Source organism: Miniopterus natalensis, chromosome 4, assembly GCF_054644295.1.
Source record: "Miniopterus natalensis isolate mMinNat1 chromosome 4, mMinNat1.hap1, whole genome shotgun sequence".
Lineage (NCBI taxonomy): Eukaryota > Metazoa > Chordata > Mammalia > Chiroptera > Miniopteridae > Miniopterus > Miniopterus natalensis.
Window position 1 is genome coordinate 88,529,350 of NC_142084.1, and position 26,662 is coordinate 88,556,011.

The 26,662-nt window shown below is 38.3% G+C and overlaps 1 protein-coding gene across 1 annotated transcript; it reads left to right on the top strand.

Annotated features, from left to right (window-relative positions):
• Positions 1-232: 232 nt before the first annotated feature.
• Positions 233-26,131, top strand: HMMR (hyaluronan mediated motility receptor). The gene is made up of 18 exons (XM_016214009.2): positions 233-336; positions 4,591-4,689; positions 5,117-5,196; positions 7,784-7,831; positions 10,601-10,789; positions 11,802-11,888; positions 11,977-12,077; positions 13,507-13,581; positions 13,717-13,895; positions 14,363-14,511; positions 15,819-16,033; positions 18,324-18,440; positions 20,432-20,578; positions 20,857-21,012; positions 21,100-21,199; positions 21,839-22,015; positions 24,130-24,292; positions 24,870-26,131. The coding sequence occupies exons 1-18, from the start codon at positions 291-293 to the stop codon at positions 24,887-24,889; spliced, it is 2,148 nt and encodes a 715-aa protein (XP_016069495.2). The 5' UTR covers positions 233-290; the 3' UTR covers positions 24,890-26,131.
• The last annotated feature ends 531 nt before the right edge of the window (positions 26,132-26,662 follow it).

A 26,662-nucleotide genomic window follows, 5' to 3' on the forward strand; every position in this document is an offset into this window, starting at 1 on the left:
TGGACGCGGGAGGAGGCGGGGCGCGGAGACCGTAACGGTCTCCTATAGGCTGGCAACTTGAACTCACAAGCTACGTAATTGGACCCGGAGAGAGCTGAGTGCGCATGCTCTTTGTAGGTCCCTTCTCTGGATTGGTTTGCCCTGAGTTTTGGTTTTTCCGATTGGCTAACGCCGGGGTGGGCGGGGAATGAGCCGGGAGATTTGAATTTGAAGTTAGGATTGTCAAAATCGGCACCAGGAAGTGGCCGGGGAACGCCAGTTCCCTCCGGCGTGTGGAGCTGGTGGTCAGCATGTCCTTCCCTAAGGCGCCCCTGAAACGCTTCAATGACCCTTCTGGTGCGTACGGGGGAAGGAACTGGGGGACGGGAGTTGCTCTCACGCCCCTTGCCCCTTTCGGTTCCCTCCATCACAAGAGAAATAAGCGATTTTTAGGGCTGGCCATGCTGTTTGTCTGTACTTGTGGATTTCTTTCTGGACATTCCATTCGGGCATAAAAGAAAGAAGGTTGGGAAAGGCAGTTTGTCGACTGTAGAATTACGGCAGTATCGGTGGAAAAACACTGTAAAGGACGTGATGACAGCTCATCTTGGCGGTGGCCCAGGCGCCATACTGTATGTTTACCTAGATGACTGGTTCGCTTCTCATTCCCCCAGCGTCCTGGAGAGAGAATCCTGCGCATGATCTTCCTGATGAAATGGCCGAGCCTTGGGTTTCCTCAGGGTCACACAAGCCAGCCGGCAGACCTGGCGCCTGAAGCGGGGCCTTGGTGAAGCCCGCCCTGGGCTCCGGACCCTGCGGCGCGTGAGCGCAGCAGCCCGCTCGCCTCGGACGCGCTTGGGAAGCGCTCGGGCGTTTATCACACACTCGCTCTGTGCTAAGATGTTTCCTCCTAGGTCTGGTTTGTTTTTTTCCAACAGCCGAACGAGGAAGGTATTGGTTCCGCCCGTATTTTGCAGATGAGGAAACGGGGCTTTTGCCACGGCACCGAGCGGCCTGTCAGTGGTAGAGCGGAACCGTGACCTATGCATGATATATAAACATACTCGTTTCGTGGTCACCTGTCTTTAATCTCTGGCAGACGGCATGCAAACGGGAATGTTCTTATTCACGATCTTCTCCCAGTGACCCCACAGGACCTGACCCGCGGTAGTGTCCGCCGATGGGCAGATTAAGCCGGATTTGAATCCTAATTACAAAACCCTTGCTCCCTTTGTCACGTCCCCAGTGGCTCTCTGTGTTTTCTTCACCACACCGCTTAACCTCAGCCCTGAGCAAAGTACAGGGGACACAGTCATGATTAAGACAGTCCCCGCCTCCAAGCAGCTTGCCTAAGGTGGGAGGTGGGTAAGTTACAGGCGCTGTCTCACGTGGGACGTGGATGCCTGCACCGTGTAAGCAGGCCTTTACCAAACTGGGTCCCCACGGGCTCCCCTGTGAGGGCTCTGACCCGACGGGGAGATTCAGAGAAAACCAGAGGAGGCCACCGCAGGCTGAGATCTGGAGGATGAGTGAGAGTTAGCCAGGCCAAACGGAAGGTGGACTAGCCATTCGAGGTGGAAGAAATAGGAACGAAAAAGTTCTGGAAGTTTGAAGCATTTATTTAATTTAATGCATAAAGCGTTTGTTTGCATAGAAGTATTCGCTTTCTGCCTTAGCTTCTGGTTATCCTTGATCAAGATATAAGTTGTTCCAGAAAGCTTGTGGTATCTCCCAGGTTATCCCTTTTCTTTTGTCTGATGTTCCCTCTCCCCAGATTTCTAACAAGTCTTGTCTACAATGTAGTACATTTAAGTCTTATAAAAGAGAAAGACCTATGGCATGAAAACAGCATATGCCCAGTCTTAGGGATGGTAGGTACAGGCAGGCTGTCAACCTAGTTCTTGAATCTAGATACCTGTGACTATCGAATTTGACTCTTCAGTCTTTTTTGTCTTTTTTTAAAAAATTTTATTGATTTTAGCACAGCGTGGCTCAGGGGTTGAGCATCGACCTTGGATCCAGGCGATCAGGGTTCGATTCCCAGTCAGGGCACATGCTCCGGTTGTGGGCTCAATCAATGACTCTCTCATCATTGATGTTTCTATCTCTCTCTCCCTCTCCTTTCCTCTCTCTGAAATCAATAAAGATATATTTAAAAAAAAAAAAAAAAAAGAAAGCTTAAAAAAAATAAATAAAAATAAATAAATTTTATTGATTTTAGAGAGAGATACAGAGAGGGACATCTATGTGAAAGAGAAGCGTCAGTCGGCTGCCTCCTGCACACCCCACACCGGGGACTGAGCCTGCAACCTGGGCATGTACCCTGACCAGAAATCGAACCAGCGACCTTTGGGTGCACGGGACAACACTCAACCAACTGAGCCGCGCGGGCCAGGGTTTCACTCTTCAGTCTTTAGAGAAGAGTTTTTAAATATGGTTTTAATTGTTCTCAACTTGCATGATTCTGCGTAGTTACTGCCCACCATCCCACCTTTTGCTGGCCCTCATCCCCTTTTGGGAGTGTGGACCTAACGATGAACTAAACACTAGAAGGCCGCACGACTTTTTTTCTGGCTGCTCTGCCAAGTCTAGAACAGTGCTGCTCACACTTTTCCAGAAAAGCATCCCTAAGAACAGAGAGCAAAAGATAACCATCCCTTCATCCCCACTTTCCCTAAAAACGCTTCGCCTGCAGTAGTGGTGGCAGTTTTCTTTGAAGTCTCCTGTTTGCTTTAAAATATAATGTGCTCCCCGTTGACACCCCCGCCCCTATCCCAAATGAGTAATATAGATGCTCTAAGATGTGCCACCTTTAACCTAATTGGGGGGAAACCCCTTTCACCCTACGTTCACTCCATGTTGTGTTAAGAGTTGTGCAGTGTGAGAAATCTGAGCCGGCCAAGACTGATGCTTTTTGCTCAGTCTGCCTTAAGCTTAGATACGCCTGTGAATTCTATACTTCATTTAATACTCTCTCTCCTGATTGGAAACACACTACCTCTACCCCTTATTGACCACATTTAGATCTGAAAGCTCCCAGGATTGGAATCTATATCAGTATGTATAAATGATCATTGTTCTAGGTAGAAGAACGGAAACTTAATTCCATTCTTGATGTTTTTATAGCCTACTTAGAATTGAAAGCAATGACTTTAATACTTTTTGTGTCCCAGGATGAGAAATAAACTGTATATCTCTATGTGGGATATATCTTTATATTTCTACACAAAACTGAAACAGAAGTACCAGAAAACAGTGCTTGAATTTGCTATGTGTGAGTCACACTGATATTTTCTGTTGTTTCACTTTTTAAAAAACTGTTAGTCAAGATATCTAATGAACTTTTGTCATCCCTCTTGAAAAACACTTAGGGGAGAGTAGGAGTTGCCTTGGAATGCTCACATTCCCTGCTGCTCCTATTTATTTGCATGAAACTCTGGACTCAAGTAAGTAGCTTTTCAGAGAATAGTATAACTCTGTTGATTCCCAATAAACTAAAGCTTTATGCTAGTGACATTTTTCAGTTGTTAATCCTCACCAGAGGATATTTTTTCCATTGATTTTTAGAGGGAGGGAAGGGAAGAGAGAGAGAGAAACATCAATGTGACAGAGAAACATTGATTGTTTACCTCCCACACGTGCCCTGACCAGGGCCAGGGATCGAACCTGCAATCCAGGTACATGCCTGCCCTTGACTGGGAATTGAACCCACAACCCTTCAGTGCAAGGGCCAATGCTCTAAATACTGAGCCACACCGGCCAGGGCTATGCTAATGACATTTTTATTATTGTCGCCCCTGACCACCAGATCTTACATTTGCTATGCATAAACACTCTGAAATGCCTTTAATTTGGGACCCCAGTTGCTTGCATGAAGTTACACAATATACATTTCTGGAACATAGAAATATAGCCTATGGCTTTATAAATTTTCTGTATTGATATTAGCCAGAGATGGATTATCACTATAAATTTATATTCCAGCCCAGCTGGCGTGGCTCAGTGGTTGAGCGTTGACCCATGAACCAGGAGGTCATGGTTCGATTCCCTGTCACGGCACATACCCATGTTGCGGGCTCAATCCCCGGTAGTGGGTGTGCAGGAGGCAGTGGATCAATGACTGTCATCGGTGTTTATATATCTCTCTCCCTTCCTCTCTCTAAAATCAACACAATCATATTTTTTAAAAAATTTATTCCAGGCTAAATCTTGAGGGCTAAGACACTTTTAGTTGCTTCACTTCTAGAATCTAATGGTAGTAAACTAGTTAACCTCAGTGACTCTGAGTAGAGCTGATTCCAAATATGTTCTCTCTTATAGTAAATCCTAATAAGAAAACCATGTTGCTTGGTCTTACAAGATGTTCACCCCAGGACTGTCTTTGCTGTTTTGCTCAGTCGCCTGCGTTCCTTTGACCCAGTTGAAATAAAGGGCATTTGGGAAGATGATACTGTTCCTCATATCAAATGGGTGTTATGTTACATTTGAAAGAACAAAGCATTTACTAATGGAATTTTTTACATTTATGTTACTCACTTTCCTTGGGCATGTTTTTAACTTAGACTTGTAAGTAGCATTAGATGAGAAGTTGATGTTTTATGTTTCCTCTAGGCTGTGCACCGTCTCCAGGTGCTTATGATGTGAAAACTTCAGAAGTATTGAAAGGACCGGTATCCTTTCAGAAATCACAAAGATTTAAAAAACAAAAAGGTAATGGATCCCAAAATAAAATAATGGTTATATGGCCTCAAAAGTTTTAAGTTATGATTAACAGTATATACATTTAAAGACATTATGATATTTCTAAGAGTGTGAAACTACAACTATACTTACATTTTTGTTTTTGGTTGATTTATGAGAGGGTCAACTAAAGAATAATGCCTTCCTTTTTACACAACTGTGTAATCAGGAAAATGAAGTGAGACACAGAGATACACAGTTTCCCTTTTGCTAATTACCTTGGCCTTCTGTCAGGGAACAACAGAAAAATCAGAAAAATGTTAGATGTGTAAAACATATGTGCAACTAATTATTTGGAAATGTACAGTCCAGAAAAGAATAAATTTATATTGCTTCACTAATAGCCGCAGTAAGAAATTTTGAAATTATGTTTTGCCTGTGGTTCAATTTATTGCAGAATCTCAACAAAATGTTACTCTTGACAAAGAAACTACCTTGCCTGCTTCAGCAAGGAAAGTTAAGACGTTGGGATTAAAGGTGAGGAGCTCTTATGTTCTACCTGGTTTATGAACTGTATCATTGAAAATATTTCTGAAAGGGACTGCATTTCACTAGACTGGGTTAAGTACTAAATTTATAAGGAAACCTATAAAGTAGTGAAATAGATTATCATTAGGACCCCAGTAAGTTTTATATTTCTGCCTACACCACTGCTAAATATATTGTGCTTAAATGTACCCCCAGTTCAGAATTACAAAATGGTTTCCACTTCTCAGTCATTTCTATGTCTAGATAAATTTTATAGTAAAAGTTTAAAAATTATGTGATGTTTTGATTTGTAGTTACCATCATTTGAGTTGTTTTATTTTTGTTTGGGGAGAAGGGTAAGTACTGATAAAGAGAAAGGAAAAAAATATTCTAATGCCTAAAAGATGTTTACTGTTCAAAAACTGCCAAGGAATGGTGAGAAATTAAATTTGTATTGGCTTCAAGTTACTGCTTGTGCAAGAGCCTACTATTACTGTTTGTTTCCATTAGTTCATAAAAGCAAGTTGTACTTTTTTTATTTTTATTTTTTTATTGACTTTAGAAAAAGGAAGGGGGAGGGAGAGAGAAACATTGATTAGTTGCCTCCTGCACACCCCGTACTGGGGATGGAGCCTGCAAGCTAGGTATGTACCCTGACTGGGAATTGAACCATGACCTCCTGGTACATGGGTTGGCGCTCAACCACTGAACCATATGGGCCAGGCCAAATTGATTTTTAATTTTTTAATTTTTATTTTTAAATATATCTTTATTGATTTCAGAGAGAGGGAAGGAGAGGGAGAGAGAGAGATAGAAACATCAATGATGAGAAAGTCATTGATCAAGCCCGCAACCCGGGCATGTGCCCTGACCGGGAATCGAACCCTGATCACCTGGATCCCAGGTCGATGCTCAACCGCTGAGCCACGCCCGGCCGGGCCAAATTGATTTTTTAATGTGATAAGGATTCCGAGTTGGGAAACTGAAGCCATAGGTTGAGCTTAGACTTGTTCATTCCTTTGGCAATTACTCCTGTGTCTCTTATTCTGGAATAAAGAGTTGCATGTCTAATAAGGACATGATTAGTCAGCCACATGTGGCTACTGAGCATTTGAAAGTGAAGAACTACATTTTTAATATTTAATTTTAATTAATATGCATATATTTAAAAGCTGATACTTGATTCTGTTGTTGGAAAATTCTCAAATGTTTTCAGAACAACTTAGGCAGGCAAATCTACTTTTTCACCTGTATGTTTTATGAAATCTAAATACAGATAGATATTTCTGATGAAAATTTAGAACCTGAATTGAGATGTGCTGGAAGTGTAAAATGCACAGCAAATATTGAAGACCTAGAACAAAAAATATAAAATACCTCACTAATAATTTTATACTAATGACATGTTGAAATAATATTTTTGGTATTTTGGGTTAAGTAAAATATATTATTAAAAAACTTTACTTTTTAAATATCGCTACTAGAAAATTTGAAGATGAATATATGACTTGCATTATATTTCTCTTGGGCAGCAGTGATATAGACATTCTTCTTGGAAATTGATGTAAATTTCCTGGAGAAACAGTTCTGAAATTTTTTTTATTTTTTAAATATATCTTTATTGATTCCAGAGAGAGGAAAGGAAAGGGAGAGAGAGAGAGAGAGAGAGAGAGAGAGAAACATCAATGATGAGAGAGTCATTGATCGAGCCCACAACCCGGGCATGTGCCCTGACCGGGAATCGAACCCTGATCGCCTGGATCCCAGGTCGATGCTCAACCGCTGAGCCACGCCCGTCTGGGCTGAAATTTTTAATTAATTATAGAATTCAAAAACCCTCTTAGAAAACTAAATTAAAAACAAGTCTCAAGTTTGTGCAAAACCTCAAAATAATAGGCCTTTCTTGATAGAAAATGCCATCAGGTGGTAAATTAATAAATGTGAGACTGATGTGTAACCCCCCCACACTTAAAAACATATAAAACAGATTTCATTTAAGATGTGTATGCATTTTCTTCCATTTTTAGATGGAAAAGATAGTCATTCTGTTTTTCGATCATAGTCTCAAAAAGCCTGTTGCATATAAAAAGATGTAGTATGAAAATTATGTCGTACTTAGAATAAAGTAGATTAGGAGCTTGTACCATTTCAGTTTTTCTTTATTTCTTTGAATTTTCCCCCCTCTTTGGCTATTTAAGTTTAAACTGATTTCTCTTTGTAAGATTCTTTTCTTTCTGAGATAGCATGATTAAATATTCAAAATGCATTGCTGTTTAACTTTAGAAAGAAGCAGTCAGTCGCTTTAGTCATAAAGCTCCAGCTGTTCTTTTCACTGGACTTGTTAGGAAGATAAACAAACAAAAAACAAATCTATTGGGATCAAAACTTTTAAGCCTGAAATATTTTGAGATTTGAAGAACCTTTTCCCTCATTTAGTAAGGAACCTACAAAATATTTAGTAGACTCAGGGAAATGTTTAAAATAGAAATTAACAGTTTGGACTCCTCAGTGTTTTCTGATAACTAAAAATCAAATTCATTTGTGATGTTCATTACGCTTACATTTGATCATCCCTTGTTCTTTGACTTTTAAATAGAAGGAATCTCAAAAGAATGATAAAGACTTGAAGATGTTGGAAAAAGAGGTAAGCAATGCTTTCAACTTACTGGAAAATAAATGTGCTCTATACAATGGAAAGAGTTCCATAGAATTAAGAGACAGGGATTCTGTTGCAGCTTAAGGAGTCACACTGGGTGGCAGACACACCATCCAGACCAGTGCCTACAGGGTAATCACTCCTTGGCTCCGACACCACGCGTCAGAGCCTGGTTGCCAGTGGGATATGCTGGCAAGTCAAGTTGTTAGCATACTAAGGGACAGGTTCAAGATAACCTGCTTAATGAAACAATGACAACTAAAAATCAATATGTTGGTTTACTACAATTATGTATAGGTCAAGTATTTACCTTTACTTTTCCTATATGCTGCTCTATATGTTAAGAGAGTGACTAGCTAGGGAATTGCTTAGTGAGCATGAAATCCTAGCAGGCTGGTTGGATTGTGATGGAGCTGTGCTAACCTGACACATTTCTCTGCACCACTGGTATAGGCCTTTCTCAGGGATAAAATGATTTAGGGCTGCAGTTATGTGGTAGCTACTCACCATATGTGATGATTTCAGTTAAATAAAATTTAGAACTCAATTTTTTCAGTTAGTTCAAGTGCTCAGTAGCCCCATGTGAGGAGAGGCTACCATACTGGGAAGCATTTCCCCCATAGCAGAAGTTCCTGTTGATCAGAGCTGACCCAAGTAGCCCATTCACTTCCCTCAGCAGGGATAAGCTGGTCCCTTCCAGCCTTGCTTTTCTCTCTGTCTTTTAGCCATGTTTCCGTTACTGGTTCTTTCTGGTGGACCTATTCTTTTGATGTACTAAAACTTTTCATTGATTATAGTAGAACTTTTCATTGATTACCACGAATATGTCGAGGTAACTTTGCAGATCTCTGTCCTGGATGCTACCTGATCCTTTTGTATTTATTTTAATAATATTGGTTATCATTTTATTGAGAATACATGAAAAGGATTAATGGGGGAGGGGTAATAGGTGAATCTCAGATAGCAGGTAAGGGGCAGTGCCAGGATTCAAACTGGTCATTTGGGTCAGTTAATCTTTTAGAATAGAGATTTTAAGCTTCAAATTATTTGTTGTGTGTTCCTTTAATGTGAATTAATTGTCAGTATTTAAATGTAAAGTTTCATGCAAAACAATCAGATTTCTGACATCTGTTGGCAGAAATCAGATCTGACAACAGTGTTTCCACATTCCCCTCCTGGGTAACAATCTACCACAGTTGTGCAGGATGGCCCCTTTAGACCCCACATTTGTTCAGTCCTCGCCTGGCCCTCTTTGCTTCTTTATGTTATCCGCTTAGTCGTGTAGGCATTTGAGTTTACAAACACTTTTTTGGAACTTAAGCTTCTTTAGCTGCAAAATGTATGATGTAGATTATCTCACTGTTCTTTTTTCTGCTGTATGATACTATGCTAAAAACACCAGTTATAAACATAGTGTGTATATTATGAGCATAGAGAATCTTATGGTAGGGACTCTTAAAGCCCGGTCAGTCCTTAGCATCAAGTTCATAGCCATATACATATAAGTGGTGCTTAATATATTGTTAGTTAAGCAATGTTGGCTTAAAATACTGAGATTAGTATGCACACAAAGCCAATGAGAATACAAAATACTTTTCATAAGATTTAATACAGCTATGTTTTCTTGATGCTTTTATACCCAGCAAATAGTCTATTTTGGTAAATGTGTTCTGTGCACTAGAGAAAAATATGTATTTTGCACTTGTTGGGTATAGTGGTCTATGTATGTCAGTTCAAGTGAGTTAATAGTTTTGTCCAAATATTTACTGATATTATTCTGTCAGTTACTAAGAGGAGTACTTTTAAAATTTTAGCTCTGTGAATTAGTCTATTTCTCTTTTAATTCTGTCATTTTTTTCTGTTTATATTTTGAAGTTATGATATTAAGTACAGAACAAATTTAAGCCTATATCTTCCTCTTGAAATGACTGTTTTACCATAAAATTCCCGTTTATTTCTAGTAGTATTTTTTGCCTTAAAATCTACTGCGTGTGATATTTACATAGCCATATCAGCTTTTGTTTTGTTTTGGTCAATCTGTCTGTGTCCCATATTTATAGTGCTATCTCATAAGCATCTGGGATCATTCTGCTTTACCAGAAAGCTTCCTTTAGTGTTTCTTGTTGTGCAGGCCTACTGTTATCAGACACTCTCAGCTTTTCTTTGAAAAATCTCTATGTCACCTTCATATTTAAAGCTTTTCATTCGGAATAGAATTTTATATTGGCAGGTTTTCCCCTCCTGTGTTTGAAGCATGCCATTTCATTGTCTCTGGCTTCCACTTTTTCTTTTGAGAAATATGTGGTTTTGATTTGGGGTTTGGGTTTCATCTAGTAATTACAGAAGAAATGATGGCTTGTTCGTGCCTACTGCATCCTACCAAGAATTCCAGTTCTGCCTTCTTAAGACAAAAAAGTGATTTAGCATTTTAAATTATAATTTGATTTCATATAGTTAGGCCTAGAGAAAATAAGAGCTCTTATAGGTAACAATCTTAAAGATGAATAAAGAGTTTAATTACATCAGGAAGTTTATGGTGATTAAAATCCTGTGTTCTTGAAATGCTTACTGATTTTTAAGACATATCATAAATTAAATATGATTCTTCACACAGCTAGTGAAATTAGGATACCTGAGAGCAGCATGTCACAATCTGGTTTTCCTAGAACTTTGACATTTTAATTATCAGTAGCAGCTAGTTATGTTGGCATTGTGTCATTGAATCATTCATTCACTCATCACCTTGTTTCCATCCAGATTCGTGTCCTCCTGCAGGAACGTGGTGCTCAGGACAAGCGCCTCCAGGATCTGGAAGCTGAGCTGGACAAGATGGAAGCAAAGCTAAGTGCTGCCGTCAGGGAAAAAACGTCTCTCTCTGCAAGTAATGCTACACTGGAGAAGCAGGTCACTGAACTAACCAGGACTAACGAGCTACTAAAATCTAAGGTATTCGAACCACACAATAATAATTATAATTGAATAAATAATAAAAATACTAGTTGTTTGGGAATTTTAGACTCTAGTTTAGTCTTTTTTTTTCCTTCACTAAACGTACCTTAAATATTAAGCTACTTCCAGTAGGAATTATTATTGTATCTTTTTTATTATGTTGCCTGATACATAAGAAGTTAGAAACAAACTTGTTACTTTTTGTTTTAATGTCTGACATTTTCTCACCCTCCTTCAAAATAGCCCCCATAAATAAGGACATGAATCCAAGTTGCAGAATTTACATCTAGAAGTCACTTTAAAGATCCTTCTTTGAAATGAATAGTAGTAATAATAGTAGGCTTCCATCTCAAATCCTTTTGGAAAGGAAGTGAAAAATGAAGAAATGTGTTCAATCAATAAATTGTGTTTATCAGGATTAATATAGTAATAGGACTTAATGTGGTCATTTTGCTTTTTACAGAAGTAGAAGGTAGCTATAAATCACTGTTCAGTTTAAGAGTCATTTATTTGGGGCCTGTGATGTGCTGGGGGCTCTTTGCTTTCAAAGGGAGTGAGGGTGCGGAAGAATGAAACACGGGGAAGGGAACAGATTCCTGGGCCCCATCCAGGAGGATCTGACTTAGTTGGCCTGGGGTGGACCCTGTAGTCCTCACATAATTCCAAGTAGGCCAGGGAATTCAAATGTGTTTTGTTAAGTAAACACCCTTTATGCAACCCTCTCCAAGAAGCCTGTTTTACAGCCTTGCAATGAACATTCCAGCATATAGAGGCAAGTGACCACCCAAGCTACTTTCAGCATTAAACCAGAAAGTTGCATGGAGTGAAAGGAGGGGCAAGCACAATAGCATAAATAGTAATCTGGTGTTGGTCAAAGGCTGTTTGCTCTGTCAGAGTGTATTGCAGGCAACTAACAGTCCCAATAATTGGTAGGTCAATCAGTATTTAAGTGATTTGACATAGGACTTAGAAGATATTTCTGAATCTTTTACATGTTTGTCGTACTTAGTTTTCTGAAGATGGTAACCAGAAGCACCTGAGAATGCTGAGCCTGGAACTGATGAAGCTTAGAAACCAAAGAGAAGCTAAGATGAGGGTAAGCGACGCCTCTGCTGAGTGCACAGGGCCTGGACCTGTGGATCTGAGCGAGTTCTTATTTCCTGCAACCTATTTCTGTTGTGTAGAGCCTGATGGCCAAGCAACAAGGCATGGAGGCGAAACTGCAGGTCACCCAGAAGAATCTCCAAGAGTCTCAGGGGAAAGTAGCCGAGCTCGAGGGGAAACTGTGAGTGCCCAAAGGGAAGAGGAAGCCTTCAGTTCGGGTTTCACCTCTCTCCCCTGCTATTGTTTCCTGGGACCTGAACCTTCCCACAATACTTACCTCTTTTCCTTCCTCTCATTGCCTTTATTTCTTTATCCAAGTGACAGTTGAGACCTACTCATTCCCAACCATTTTAGGCTGAAAAGACCTATGACTCTGGTTACTTATGTGCTTCTCTGTATCGGTGATGATTTTTCTAACGGCATGATCTTGCGGAAGAGGTGAAGTGGACCAAACTGAGAAGCACTGGTATAGGGGGCTGTGTTCAATGCACAGCTCTAGCCCTGTGTTTACTACTGAGCTGCAGTGGACATACAATAAAACGCACAGATCACAAGTAGTCAGTTTGGTGACTTGACAGTTGTCTTCCCTGAATAACCACCACCCAGTACAAGGGAGAGTACTGGCATCCCTCCCTCCGTGCACCCTGTTCCTGCCATCCCCTTGTAATGGCCCACCCCTACGGCTCCGACTTCCATCGTCATAGATTAGTTTGGTTTTTGGGGACACATTTATCATTGTCTGCACGTGTTTGTGAACGTGTGTGTGTGTGTGTGTGTGTGTGTGTGTGTGATAATTTGTTCCTTTTAATTTCTGAGTAGTAGCCCACTATGTGACTCAGCCTCCATCTGTGTACTCTTCTCCCGTTGATCAATACTTGGGTCTCCAGTCTCTATTATAAATAAGACTGCTATGTGTGCCTCTTTGCAGACATGTGTTTTATTTCTCTTGAGTAAATACCTAAGAATGGAATTCCTGGGTCACAGGATACGTGTATAACACTTTCAGAAACTCAAAGTGGATGAACCGTTTTCATGCCCAGTTAGAGTGTGTGATGGTTCCAGTCCAGTGGTCCCACATCCTCAGCAGCAGTTGATGTTGTCAAGTGTGATTTCAGCCCTTCTGATAGCTGTGAAATAGTATCTCATTTGTGATTTTAATTTATTGCTATTAATGTGAATTATATTTTTATTGACCGTTCATATGTATCCTTTTGTTAGATGTCTATTTAAGGCTTTTGCCCATTTCTTAAGCTGAGGTTTTTGGAGGAGGTCAACACATAAGCTTTATGGAATACAGAATGGTATCTTGTACATGTGGGGGTGGGGAAACCAGGAAAGCTGCAAAAAAGATTATTTTTCTAACACTTGGAGTGTTGTGGATGATGAGTCTTAATCATCACAGCCCTTTATCGGACTATATTTGGAAAGCTTTCTCACTTAAAAAAAGTAAGTCTCCTATTTGCCTATATTAAATTGTCAACTTGAGATGCCACATAAATTAACAGTTCAGAGGTTAGACTCAAGAATCAGCCTACCTGATAAAATAGTATCTGATACAGAGTAAGCATCGTGTGTGATTATTATATTAATATATGCACCTTTTTTTTTAGCGTTTCAGTACAGAAAGAAAAGGTTGATGAAAAATCTGAAACAGAAAAACTCTTAGAATACATTGAAGAAATAAGGTAATATCAATCGACAGTAGTTTTAAATTGGTCCTCATTTTGTTGAAGTGCAGTGAATACATCATTTTGATCTTCTCAGTTACTTTTCCCTGTGCTTAAATAATGTGCTCTTCATAATAATCTGTCTTAATGCAGTTGTGCCTCAGATCAAGTGGAAAAATACAAGCTAGACATTGCCCGGTTAGAGGAAAATTTGAAAGAGAAGGATCATGAAGTTTTAAGCCTTACGCAGTCTCTTGAGGAGAATGTTGATACGTTGTCTAAACAAGTAAAAGACCTGAATGCTAAATGTCAGCTGCTCAAAAAAGAAAAAGGTATTGTATGTTTACAGTTTTACTTTCTTTAGCTAAGTACTACATGCAATATTTGAGAAAAGCACTGCTATGTTTAAAAACAACTTCTAAAATAGTTATATAAACAACAAAAAAACCCTGCTCTACATATGAGAATTTTAGTCTTTTATAATGTTTGTCCTGTTTATTTTAATATATTGCTTGTCTTGATGTAAATATATACTATTGTGCAGTATTCGACTTCTCCATATGGTGGCCAATTAAAATTGGTGACACATAGAAGTAGGTTTGGGGGGTTTATCATATAACATATAGAGTAATGATATAAACATAGAGGGGGGTTTTCCCTTTGAAAATACTTGCTCTCTGTTGACATGCTATGTATGTTAATGAAATACGTATGGAGAATGAACTATAATGGGAATCTGGGTTGCTCAAAGCTAATATTAGTATCTATTGACAACATTGTTAACGCTTCCCTTTGCCAGAAGACCTCATCGACAGGGGCAGAGAACAGGATGAAAACCTGAGCTCTGAAATACAAAACTTAAAAGAGAAGTTAATTCTTGAGAAACAAGAACTTGAAAAGCTACAACAGAAAGAGTTGCAAACTGATTCACTTCTGCAACAAGAGAAGGTAATTTTCTACAATATAAAATAAAACTACTACTTATTTTATGTTGTACATTTCCCTGTGGTCAGAACACATTTAAATTGTATATATCCTTTGATCCACCAATTTTATTTTTGGAACTTTATCCTGAGAAAATAATCATGGTTTTGCAGCAGATTTAGCTACAAAGATGTTCGACACAGGGTTATTGATAATGTGAGAAAATTATAAGCAGCAGATGGAGCAAAATAAGGAAATTGTTTAAAAACCTTTCCCAGCACATTCTTGTTGTTAGATTACTACATAAGCTTTTACAGTTGTGTTGAAAAAAGGGATCTAATTACACGAGAAACAAACTGACAATTTTTTAAAATCCAGATTACGTAAAAAACATTTTACATGTCAATGAGAAAAAAGTCCACTAAGAAACAATGGGCATAGGGTAGAAATAGATAATTCTTAGAAATAGAAATTTAGATAGCCTATAACTGTTAATATATGTTCTATCTTAGTAATAATCATAGAAATGGAAATCCTTTGGTTTTTCACTTAAACGATTGGCACAAATGTAAACATTTGATAAATAAAATAGAATAAAATATAAAATAAAATAATAAATTACCTTTGTGAGAGTTAGGCAATATTATATTATATAAATATTATATTGTTGAAGAACCTGCAACGACTGAAGGAATTAAATAGATCTGTATATACTATACTTGAAAATATCTCAACAGCCATTTTTATGTTTTTAAATGACCTTTAAATACACAGTATATAACTTATGTTTTAAAAAGTATATAAATATACGAGAAAAGACCATAGGCATATATACCAAAGTAGTGTTTATCTCTGGAATGAGAAAAGCAAGGTTGGGGTGGGGAGTAGTCAAAGGCAGTTTTCACTTTATAATGTCAAAACTTTTTATAATGGTAATTTACTTATATCTTTTTATCGGCATGTACTCCTATAACTTTAAATTTTTTTGATATAACATTGAAATCATAGTCCTTTTATATATCATATGACAAAAATATGTGATAAAAGCCATTTGTAGAATATGATTTCAGTTTTATGAGAAGTAGGCTTGTGTATGTGTGTTGCACAGAAAAAAGACTAAAATAAAACATCATAATGTTGACAAGTTATAGGATGTAATCCCTGACAAAGGGAATATGATATCTTCATATTTTTTTCAAATTTCCTTGAGGATCTTGAATTTGGTATTTTTCATTATCTGTATCTTTTCTGTCTTTAATAAAGCCTCACAAATTATTAAATTAAATTATTTAAACCTTTCTGATTATTCCTTGGTTCTCTTCTGGATGCAGGAATTATCTTCTAGTCTTCAGCAGAAGCTGTGCACTTTTCAAGAGGAAATGGTGAAAGAGAGGAATCTCCTTGAGGAAGAATTAAAGCAAGCTCTGGATGAGCTCGACAAGTTGCAGCAAAAGGAGCAGCAAGGTGAAAAGCTGGTCCAACAGCTGGAGGAAGAAACAAAAGCTAAAGCTGAAGAACTGAAACTTCTAGAAGAAAAGCTGAAGGGGTTTGTGTTAATAAGACCTCATACTTGCAGAGGACTTCAGATTTTACAGAATATTCTTCTAGTACATTCTTTTGGGATTCACACATCAGTCACACAAGTGGGTGAGGTTAGAGTCATTTTACAGTAAAGGAATAGCCACAGAGAAAGTACAAGCAGAGGATGTACCTGCAAACAAGTGTGATGGCCAAAGTCCGAGCCACACCCTTTCTTTATTTAAAGCCAGTGGTTTAATTTAAGAGTTTTAATACAAAAATGGCCAAAATTTTGGGTTCCTATAACTACTCTCATGTTTTCTGAAAATGATTGGACATTAACGTTACAACAATAATAGATTTATTTATTTATTTATTTAAATATATCTTTATTGATTTCAGAGAGAGGAAAGGAGAGGGAGAGAGAGAGCTAGAAACATCAATGATGAGAGAGTCACTGATCGGCTGCAGCCCACAACCCGGGCATGTGCCCTGACCGGTAATCAAACCCTGATCGCCTGGATCCTAGGTCGATGCTTAACCGCTGAGCCACACCCGGCTGGGCACAACAATAATAGATTTAGAAAAATTCCCAAAAAACTAAGATTCCCACCCTCTTATAAGACTCATTTCCATTTTTGTATATAAGTACATCATTTCACATAGTGTAAGTTATATCTTTAATTACTTGTTTTGAGAGAACACAAACACTTCAGAAATAACAGTCAAAAAGCAAAATGAGGAAAAATCAACCAGAATTGGGAAACATTCGAAAATAAGAAATGTATCATTAGAAGTAGAAAGACTGAGATCTTATGTTTTGTTTTGTTTTTTACTCTAGTTTCATATTGTTTTCATCACATTATGTGTCCCCCATTACCTTTACTTAAATTAAAATGTCCAGGTTGATTATTGAATTCAAACTGCAAATAAAATAATTATATTATTTCAATCTTTGGGATTTCATCACTAAAATTTTTCTAGCATGGACTAGTCTGAGCCTCTTCTGTTTTCTTTTAATGCTTAGTGATTTAAAAATAAAAAATAAAAAAGCACACCAAGGTTTTTATATTTACTGCTTTTGGGAGAACAGCACCAAAATGTAATTAGGGGGATTGTTCTATACTGACACCAGTCTCAGGCAATAGTTTCTTTAAGAACCTGAATAGATGATCTCAGTTTCAGAAAGAACGTTGAGATAATCATTTATCCTGACCTAGAACTGGTCCAGAGGTCAGGAGATAAGTAATTTATGGCTAGGTCTGTTAACTAGCTGTGTGATTCTGAGCAAGACAGCCTTAATCTCTGTAATTTACTATTTTATTAGATAATAAAGGAGTTTTATGAGGTGGTTTCTATGGTCCCTTTCTGCCTGGAAATGTTATGCTAAAAATAAAAACTAAAAGAGTTGAAAGTGCTTCCTCTAGGGGGCAGTAAAGAGACTATTTTTATTATAAAAATATTACCTTTATTAATAGTACCGTTAGTACCATTTGATTGCTTTTAGCTGCAGTTGTGTATATTTTTAAATCCCCTATTCATTACAGAATGAATTCAACCAGCTGTTATCTAGTGTCAGACTTAGCCTGTAAGTGAATAGTGCTTCTTATTTATGGTTTTTAGTTCCACATGTTCTTTAAAAGTTATCATACACTCATGTGCATATCTAAAAATTTCTATCATCATTTTGGTAATGGATATTATTTATAAAGATGACTAAAAAGCCATTTTGTCTATGCAAAATAACCCACTAAGTAAGTTATTGAATCTTTGAATAACAATTTAGTATGTAGGTTATGGATATAATAAAAATCTTCCTAATCCTATAACTCTTTTCAAAAGAACTTTTAAAACAAAGTGTCTTTACTGTACTTAGTATCTCTTAAGTGTCTGCATGCAGAGAATTAAATTTTATTCAGTCCAAATGCTTTTTGACTAGTAATTCTTCACATTCTTTAGTCTTAGCTGTTGCTATTAAGATTCTCTTTGAGTATTTTTATCCTACTTTCTTCCAAAAGAGTGTTTAAACTAACTGCATAAATACATGTGATATAAAAAGATAAATGTAGAAATAAGTGAGTGAAGATGAAAACAAAAGTAAAATCAGAACAGGAAAGATGAGATGAAGCCCTACATACTAAACATGCTATTCGATGTCGTCCATAAATTTAGATCTAAGCTATCCAGGAGCTAGTGTAAACGGGGATGTGGGATTCACCTTTGACACCCATAGTGTCAAAGGTGAATACTAATAATCTCTTTCTTAGGGCAGTGATTTGTATTTAGCAGTTTATCTTTTCATTTTTCATTTTTCTTAGGAAAGAAGCTGAACTCGAGAAAAGTAATGCTGCTCAGACTCAGGTCACCCTGCTGCTGCAGGAAAGGTGTAACAGTGCAGAGCAGAACCTTGGGGATGTCACTGCTCAATTCGAAAGGTATTTTTATCAGGAGCCTGCACTCTCAAGCATAATAAGAGCAGGGAGGGGTGTTTAGGGAAAACCGAACAACAAAATCAATCACACACATAAAATTATTGGTATTACTTTAAATTCCACAATGACCGACCATAAATGGACATTTAGTGTTGCCTGGTATATTAATTTCCTTTTGATTTTAATGTGGTTAAATTTGTAGATTTTTATGTGAACACTTTTGCATCTCATTTAAGATCATCTTTTTATCCCAAGAACATAAAGATATTCACCTATTTTTCTTCTAAAAGTTTCTGTTTTGCATTTTACTTTTTCACTTAGAACTGATTTCTGTGTGTGCAGTGATATAGAGATCAAATTTACTTTTGTTTTTCCATGTGGATAATGAATTGCTAGTGCCCATTCACTAAATAGTACCTTCTTTCCCAAGGACAAGATCTTTATGTGATACATTATGTATAACATAGATATATACGTGCACACACACACACACACACACACACACACGTCATGTATATGTATGTATCTATTTTAATTATAATGTTTCCATCAGAACAGAAATATAAATTATATAAATTTTATTTTATATAATTTTTAGTGCTGTTCTCAATCCTGTACAGGTATTTCCCTTTTTATTACTTTGAAAAATAGTGTCTTGGGAGGTGTTTAGCCATTCTATGACTCCACTCACCATCAGTATGCTAATACCGTTAAAGCTTATTTCTTCAAACCACACATCTCCATTCAGCTCTGTGCCCGTGTATCCAGCTACCTACTTGACATCTCCAAGTGGATATCTCACAGTCTCCCAATGTAACCTGTCTAAAACGACTCTTGATCACCCCGTCTCTTTCTGCCTCTGGTCTCTTTTTTATTTCAGTCTCTGGCATCTCCCTAGCTTCTCGCTCCATAAATCTTAGTGTCATCTCTGATCCTTTTCTCTCTCTTTCTCCCAACACCTCATCTATTCCTGGAATTTTAAAATTCTGCCTCAGAAAGAGATCTCACGTATTTCCATTGCCAGCTCCTTAGTCCCAGCCTTTTTCGTTCACTGGGACTGATAATTGCCTTCTAGTTAATCTTTCCATGTGGCACACCTGCACCTTCCCCAGTCCCTTCTCCGCATGTGTCTGGAGTCATCCACACACTTAGAGACCTCAGGTGACCCTGCGGTGCCCTGCAGTGATGAGTGGCCTCCACCTTCCCTAGCTTCTGCTCTTACCTCTCTTATTTATTAGGCTCCAGTCTTATATTTTTTCTTTTTGTTTTTTTGTTTTGCTTTAAAATATGGAATGCTTTATGAATTTGCATATGATACTTGCACAAGGGCCGAATCTCTGTTGTTCAAATTTTTAGTATATGTGCACTATGTTTGACCTGCCTCTAAGCATCTTTTCCCTCTGAAATACTTTTCCCTAACTGCCTCCCCAAATCTTCCTTGTGCATCATGGCTCAGCTAAACAATGAATTCTTCAGAAAGGCCTTTTCTGAATCACCAACCGAAATGTAGGGTCCCCTGTTTTATCAACTTAAGGAGCTCTGTAGTTTTACTTCCTAACACCACAATTTTAATTATATCCTTTTTTTTCCCCAATTTTTTTTTTGGGGTGTGTGTGTGTGTGAAAACCTGAAGAGAGGCATTTGCCTATTTTCCCAAAAAGAACATGAACAGAGTAATTACAGAGATTTTAGAATTTTTACTTTAGAATAATTTTCATGTTTGGTAATGGGTTTTTTCATCTCTGTATGCATACTTTCTGCATGTAGTAGGCACTTGATTTTTTTTTTTTTTTTGAAAAGCAGTGTATGAGGTATAAGCTCATTAGCACTGACCTCAGAACACTGAGTTCTGACTGTGTAAATGCATAAATTGATAGATACTAAGGTTTTGTTTGTTTTACTTAAAATTTTACAAACTGTATATTCATCTGCTATCTATTTGTCATATATACAGTAGTTAGAAAAATGCTTTAACTTGTTTTCTTGTTAATAAGCTATAAAGCATTAACAGCTAGTGAGATAGAAGATCTTAAGCTGGAGAACTCATCACTTCAGGAACGAGTGGCCAAGGCTGAGAAAAGGGCAGAGGATGTTCAGCATCAGATGCTGGCCATGGAGAGCTCAAACCAGGAATATGCAAGGTCAGTGGGAGAAGCAGAGCCTGGCACACTCCGGCCCGCGGGCCATCAAGAGGGCTTAACGCTGCTGAAAGCCGGCTACCGAGAGATGCAGGGCATTGTAGCTGGTCTCATGGCTTGCTTTGGGTGATCTCAAATTGCAAATTAAAAATTTAATTAAAAAGATAAAAATTGTTGAAGAGATGTCCTGAAGTTAAAGAAATAATAATAAAGGAAAACATGAAAAGTAGTTAAAATGGCTGTAAAATGTTCAATGGGTTCGTCTTCTCTCTCAAACCAAGGATGCTTCTAGACCTGCAGACCAGATCAGCACTCAAAGAAGCAGAAATGAAAGAAATCACAGTTTCTTCTCTCCAAAAAGTAACTGACTTGGAGAACCAGCTCAAGCAGCAGGGTGAAGACCTGAAGAGGCAGCTGGCGGAGGAGGAGGCAGCAAGGTAGTCCCGGCTCAGAGCCCAGGGCCACGCACCTCAGTCCTTGTCTCTAACGCACTGCACTACGTCTTTAATTAACTTCCCTTACAGGAAGGCTGGGGAAGCAGACACAGTGGCAGAGTTAACGGAGGAGGTGAATAAGTGGCGTCTCCTCTATGAAGAACTATATGAGAAAACAAAGCCTTTCCAGGTTTGTCAGTTAGGACTAAACATACTCTTGTTTGTTTTAGGAATTCACCTTGTTCCCTCTCACAGTCAGGACAGTGGCCTGGTTTTCCTGAAAGGTCATTTTGCTGTGCATTTAGTGCCAGTTTAACTTCCTATTCAAGATGGCTTATAAACTTTGTTAAATTATTATGCATACATTTTTTTAATAAAGCCTTTATAGGCTAAAAAAAATACCTCCTAGTAAGAGACTTCAAGTTAATAGCTTAGAAGACTCTTTTGACCATTAATGTATGTAAATTTGTGATAATTATTTTGTTGTGATCTTTCTCAAGTTAATACACCGATCTTAAAAAAGCAGCAGCAGAAATGCTAATCTTGGCACTTAAATAGATTAGGAGTGCTGGTTATAATGCAATCCAGTTGATACAAATAGACTGGCTGACTGGACTTCTTTTCTTGTTTCTTTCCCTCTTTTTATGATCTTTGAAATGAAAACCACACAATTTAAAAAAAAAATAGTCTCACAGAATTTATGGAGAGCTCTGAGAACATATCAACAAAATCTGTTTTATGTTCATTTTTAAATTTTTTATATAGTTAACATAGACAAGTAAGATTTAACAGTTTTAAGTTTTAACTTGATGTAAAATCTATTTTTCAGCTACAACTGGATGCATTTGAAGCAGAGAAACAGGCTCTGTTGAATGAACATGGTGCAGCTCAGGACCAGCTCAATAAACTGAGAGATTCGTATGCTAAGTTATTGGGCCATCAGAATCTAAAGCAAAAAATCAAGCACGTGGTGAAGCTGAAAGATGAAAATAGCCAACTCAAGTCGGTGTGTAGAGCAACAGTCCCACGGAAGACGCGGCAGAGGGCTGTTTTTATTCCGTTTATAACGGTCAAGTAAAATGAAGGACTTCCCTATCAGAAAAGAGGAACATCCATCCAAGAATTAAGGATTTATTTTATTTTAGAGTGCTTACCAGATGGGTGTCAGTGTTCTCCAGTTTTCTAACTACTTCGTTAGTATGTTGAAAATTACTAGAGTGATTGGAAAATTTCAGAAAGGTTTACACATCCATTTCTGTTTTTAAAGTAACAAAAGCCTTGATATAAATAAATACTATAAAGATAGGCAGTGTTCAAAAATAGTTAGGCCTTTAAGTTTTTTATTTTATTGTTTTAAATATATTTTTATTGATTTCAAAGAGGGAGAGGGAGAGAGAGAGAGAGAGAAACATCAGTGATGAGAGAGTCATCGATCGGCTGCCTCCTGCACGCCCCGCGCTGGGGATCAAGCCCGCAACCCGGGCATGCGCCCTGACCGGGAATCGAACCTCGATCTCCTGGATCCTAGGTCGATGCTCAACTGCTGAGCCACACCCAGCCGGGCTTTAATAGCTTTATTGAAATATAATTCACACACCATTTAAAGCGTACAACTCGGTGGTTTTCACTATAGTTACAGATAGGTGTAACCATCGCCACAGTCAATTTTAGAACATTTTTAATCACTTCAAAATGAAACCCCTTACCCTTTAGCTATTATCTCCCTATTTTCTCATCCACTCCTCCCACCCACCACTAATCTACTTTCTGCCTCTAAAAATTTTCTTATTCTGGACTTTTTTTTTTAATCAAATAATATGTGGCCTCTTGTGTCTGGATTTTTCCAGTCAGCATAATGTTCTCAAGGTTAGTCCGCGTGATAGCATGCACCAGTACTTCATTCTTAGTATTTTATTTTGTGGCTATGGCACATTTTATTTATTCATCTGTTGCTTGAAGGACAGTTGGGTTGTTTTCACCTTTGGGCTGTTATGAATAATGCTACTGTGAACTGCCATGTAGAAGCTCTTGTGTGGACTTACGTTTTTGTTGCTCTTGGGTTATCTAGGAGTGAAATTGCTGGGTCATATGGTAACTGTTTAATCACGTGAGGAACTGTTGGGCTGTTTTCCAAAGCAGCTATGCCACCCTGCATTCCAGCAGCAACAAAGTAGGGTTCTAATTTCTTTACCTCCTCAGCAGAACTTGTTATTTTCTGACTTTTTGACTCTAGCCATCCTAGTGGATGTGAAGTGATACCTAATTGCAATTTTGACTTGCATTTCTCTGATGCAACAGGTAGCTGAGGGCAAGATGAGAAATGTTGATGCCCTGCTTTTCCTGACGGGAAAAGCTTCTGGCAAGGAGCTAGCAGGGGAGGGAGCCCTGGGATCTTGGCTGCAGCAGTCCAGTGTGGAGCTCTCACCTTCCTAAGCGGCAGTGGGGACACAGGGGGCAGGCTTGTGCAAATAGCACAGACTCTTCCTTTTTACCACATTTTCGTAGATTTGCCTGAATAGATGTTTCTTCATTGGCTCTTTTGTCTTAGAGCCACTTATGGAGGCTTTAAATGGTTGCCTCTTTCTAATGTTTCGTTTCACTAGGAAGCAAGTCAGTGGAGTCCCTCATGCTCTTATGCTGGAAGTTGATCTCGGCCTTAAAGTTAGAGATGAACTTTTATCAGAAATACATCCTTGTACCTGTAGAGGGGCAAGAAGATTTAAATGACTTGTTATCTCCTATATCATAGTTGTTCCAGGTCATTTTGTAAATTTAGTCTTTTTTTTATTATTATTGATTTTTCGAGAGAGAGAGAAACATCAATGTGAGAGCTAAGCATTGTTCCACTTCCTCCTGTATGCCCCCTACCAGGGATTGAGCCTGCAACCCTGGCATGTGCCCTGACCGGGAATCAAACCGGCAACCTTTGGGCACATAGGACGGTGCCCAACCAACTGAGCCAGGGCTAAATTCATAGTCTTAAAGTGTCTCTCTAGTAGTGATTTTTGCCGTTTGGTTTGATACTTGAGCTGAGCAACTTTGGAATTTGTCAGTAACATTGCTTACACACTTCACCAGCGTCATCTTAAGTAACTGTTTATTGTCTATATTTTTCTGTAGGAGGTGTCAAAGCTCCGCTGTCAGCTTGCTAAAACAAAGCAAAGCGAGAGAAAACTTCAAGAGGAGTTGAATAAAGTTCTGGGTATCAAACACTTTGATCCTTCAAAGGCTTTTGTTCACGAAAGTAAAGAAAACTTTGTTCTGAAAACCCCGTTAAAAGAAGGTAAGAAATGAATGTATACAAGTGTCACCTTCCTTTAGATTTGCTTTTAGAGCATTTAGTAAGTTATCCATTTTTATGAACTGAAAATTTATTGACAGTTTCTGATATAAAAGAAATTCTTCCTGAGATTTTTTTGTGAAAAGACTTCTTCCCTCCTTCCATACTTTCTATTTTCCTTATTTCTGGATCCCATCTGTTCTTCAAGCCCATTGAAACTCCCTCTTCCTTGAAGCCTTGTCTGACTTTTTTGCTCCTACCCCCCTCTCCCCCTGCACCAGCCGCCCCCCAGAACAATTCCCTCTGACATACCCTTAGCATTTTAACCTAAATGTCTAGTTTGTAGTTTTGGAGAAGTAGATGTTGTCTCTTTCTTGACATTGAACCTTTGTATCTTTGACAATAAATCAACATAAGTCAAAACAGTGAATGAAGAACTATAAATAAAATTATGCTACGGAATGCAAACATTGCTTCATCTGCCTTACGGAAGACAGTAGAGGCCTGTTTTTAGTTTATGCTGACTGATGACTTGGTGTTGACTGAGAACACTAACACTTCTTTTTAATAATCCCTCCAGGCAATACAAACTGCTGTTGAGCTCCTGTGGAGTTTCAAGAATCCTGCAAGTAAACACCTGGAAAACCAACTGAAGATTATTTTAGTCTTATTCTTGTTGTTGTTGCTGTTATTATGTTTGTAACGAATGCTTTTAAATGTGTTTAACATAAACTTCCTATTCTTAGGTATCTGAAAGCAAGGTCAACATTTTCACCATTATGTCTTCTGACATTTTATTTTCTATTGTCCTTAGCTCCTCCCTGTTGTTCATTTTCATCACTTCATTCTAAACCTTCCACTTGGCTTTCCAGCTTTCCAACTTGTCCCATCAATCAACATTCTTTTAAAAATCACTCTCATATTATTATTCCCCTATTCTGAAACCTTAGATGCTTTCAAGATTCTAATCCCCAGGTTTTTTAGTTTGATCCTGGATGGCTTTTCTGATCTGAACCTCTTAAGCTAAGACAAAACACCTTGGCTTGTTCTTGCCTCTACTTTGATTGTCCTAATAATGTTTACTTTGTTTTATCTGTCATCTATTTATCCAGTTCAAGTAAGAAGTAAGGGCAGGCTTAATTCCACAGTCATCTCTCTCTTTTTTTAAAAAATATATATCTTTATTGATTTCACAGAGAGGAAGGGAGAGGGAGAGAGAGAGAGAAACATCAATGATGAGAGAGTCATTGATCGGCTGCTTCCTGCATGCCCCCGACTGGGGATTGAGCCCGCAACCCAGGCATGTGCTCTGGCCAGGAATCGAACCTCGTGTTTCTGGATCCTCGATCAATGTTCAGCTGCTGAGCCACGCCCAGCCAGGCCACAGTCATCTCTTTATCTCTTACCAGAGTCACTGAGCTGGTCAATGGATTGCAGATTCCTAGACTCTATCCCAGTCCTACGAAATTAAAATATGGGTTTTGGCCTGAAAATCTACATTTGAAAGAAACTCTACAGTTAATTCTTAGATAGGTCAAAAATCTGAGAAACACTGCTCTTAACTCTTTTATTTATTTATTTATTTTGAGAGTATGTTTATGAAAGCTGGGGATAGTGAAACAAGGAAGGGCTTAGGACAGAAGCAGCACCAGGAGAGAGCCTAGGCAGGGCTACTTTGGCTCACTAAGGAGTCAGAGAAAAGGGAGTCTTGGGGACAGGTTCAAGGGGATATCTCTGGACGAGCTGCTGCTGCCTGCAGCTCCCCTGGTTGCAAGTCTCGTGGGGACCCTTGCAGTTTAGGAGATGTGGGCCTGTGGGGGAAGAAGTACAGGAAGGGAAGGGCGCAGGAAGAAGGCCTATGGGTGAAAAAGAAGGGAAAGGCACTGGCATGCTCCCAGGAGGGGGAGAGCACTCAACTAACTCTAGAGAATTTTTCTTATACTGCTTGGCGTCACCTGACTACTGGGTATTTGATTAGTATTTCTGTACTGTGAAATAAAAGCACACATTAAATCATTAACCCAATTATTCAACTCGTATTATATGAAGTTATGTTAATGCTCCTGTTTAAGGTGTATTTATTATCTGTGCCCTCCCCTCCCTACCTTGTCTCTAGAATTACAAATGGTAGTATACTATTTAGAGAGTGGTAATTCTCCATCTGAAATTTCGGGTTTACTGTTAGTGTATTATAAGCCACCTTTTTAAGTAATATTTCTCCATCAATGTACTAAAAGAGATTATTACAATTAGAATTGCTTTTCATAATAAATGATTTTATTGGACCTTAATGCATAGTTGAATTTTTAAATGCCATTATTTGAATTAAGTTCAGAGGAAATGTAGAAATCAGAAAATTTGTATAATAAAGTG

Bases quoted from the DNA above. Each gene is read 5' to 3' on its own strand.
- HMMR (XM_016214009.2), top strand. From the start codon at position 291: ATGTCCTTCCCTAAGGCGCCCCTGAAACGCTTCAATGACCCTTCTG. The intron at 12,078-13,506 runs GTGAGTGCCCAA...CTTTTTTTTTAG, and splicing joins GCCGAGCTCGAGGGGAAACT to CGTTTCAGTACAGAAAGAAA. The intron at 16,034-18,323 runs GTTTGTGTTAAT...CATTTTTCTTAG, and splicing joins CTAGAAGAAAAGCTGAAGGG to GAAAGAAGCTGAACTCGAGA.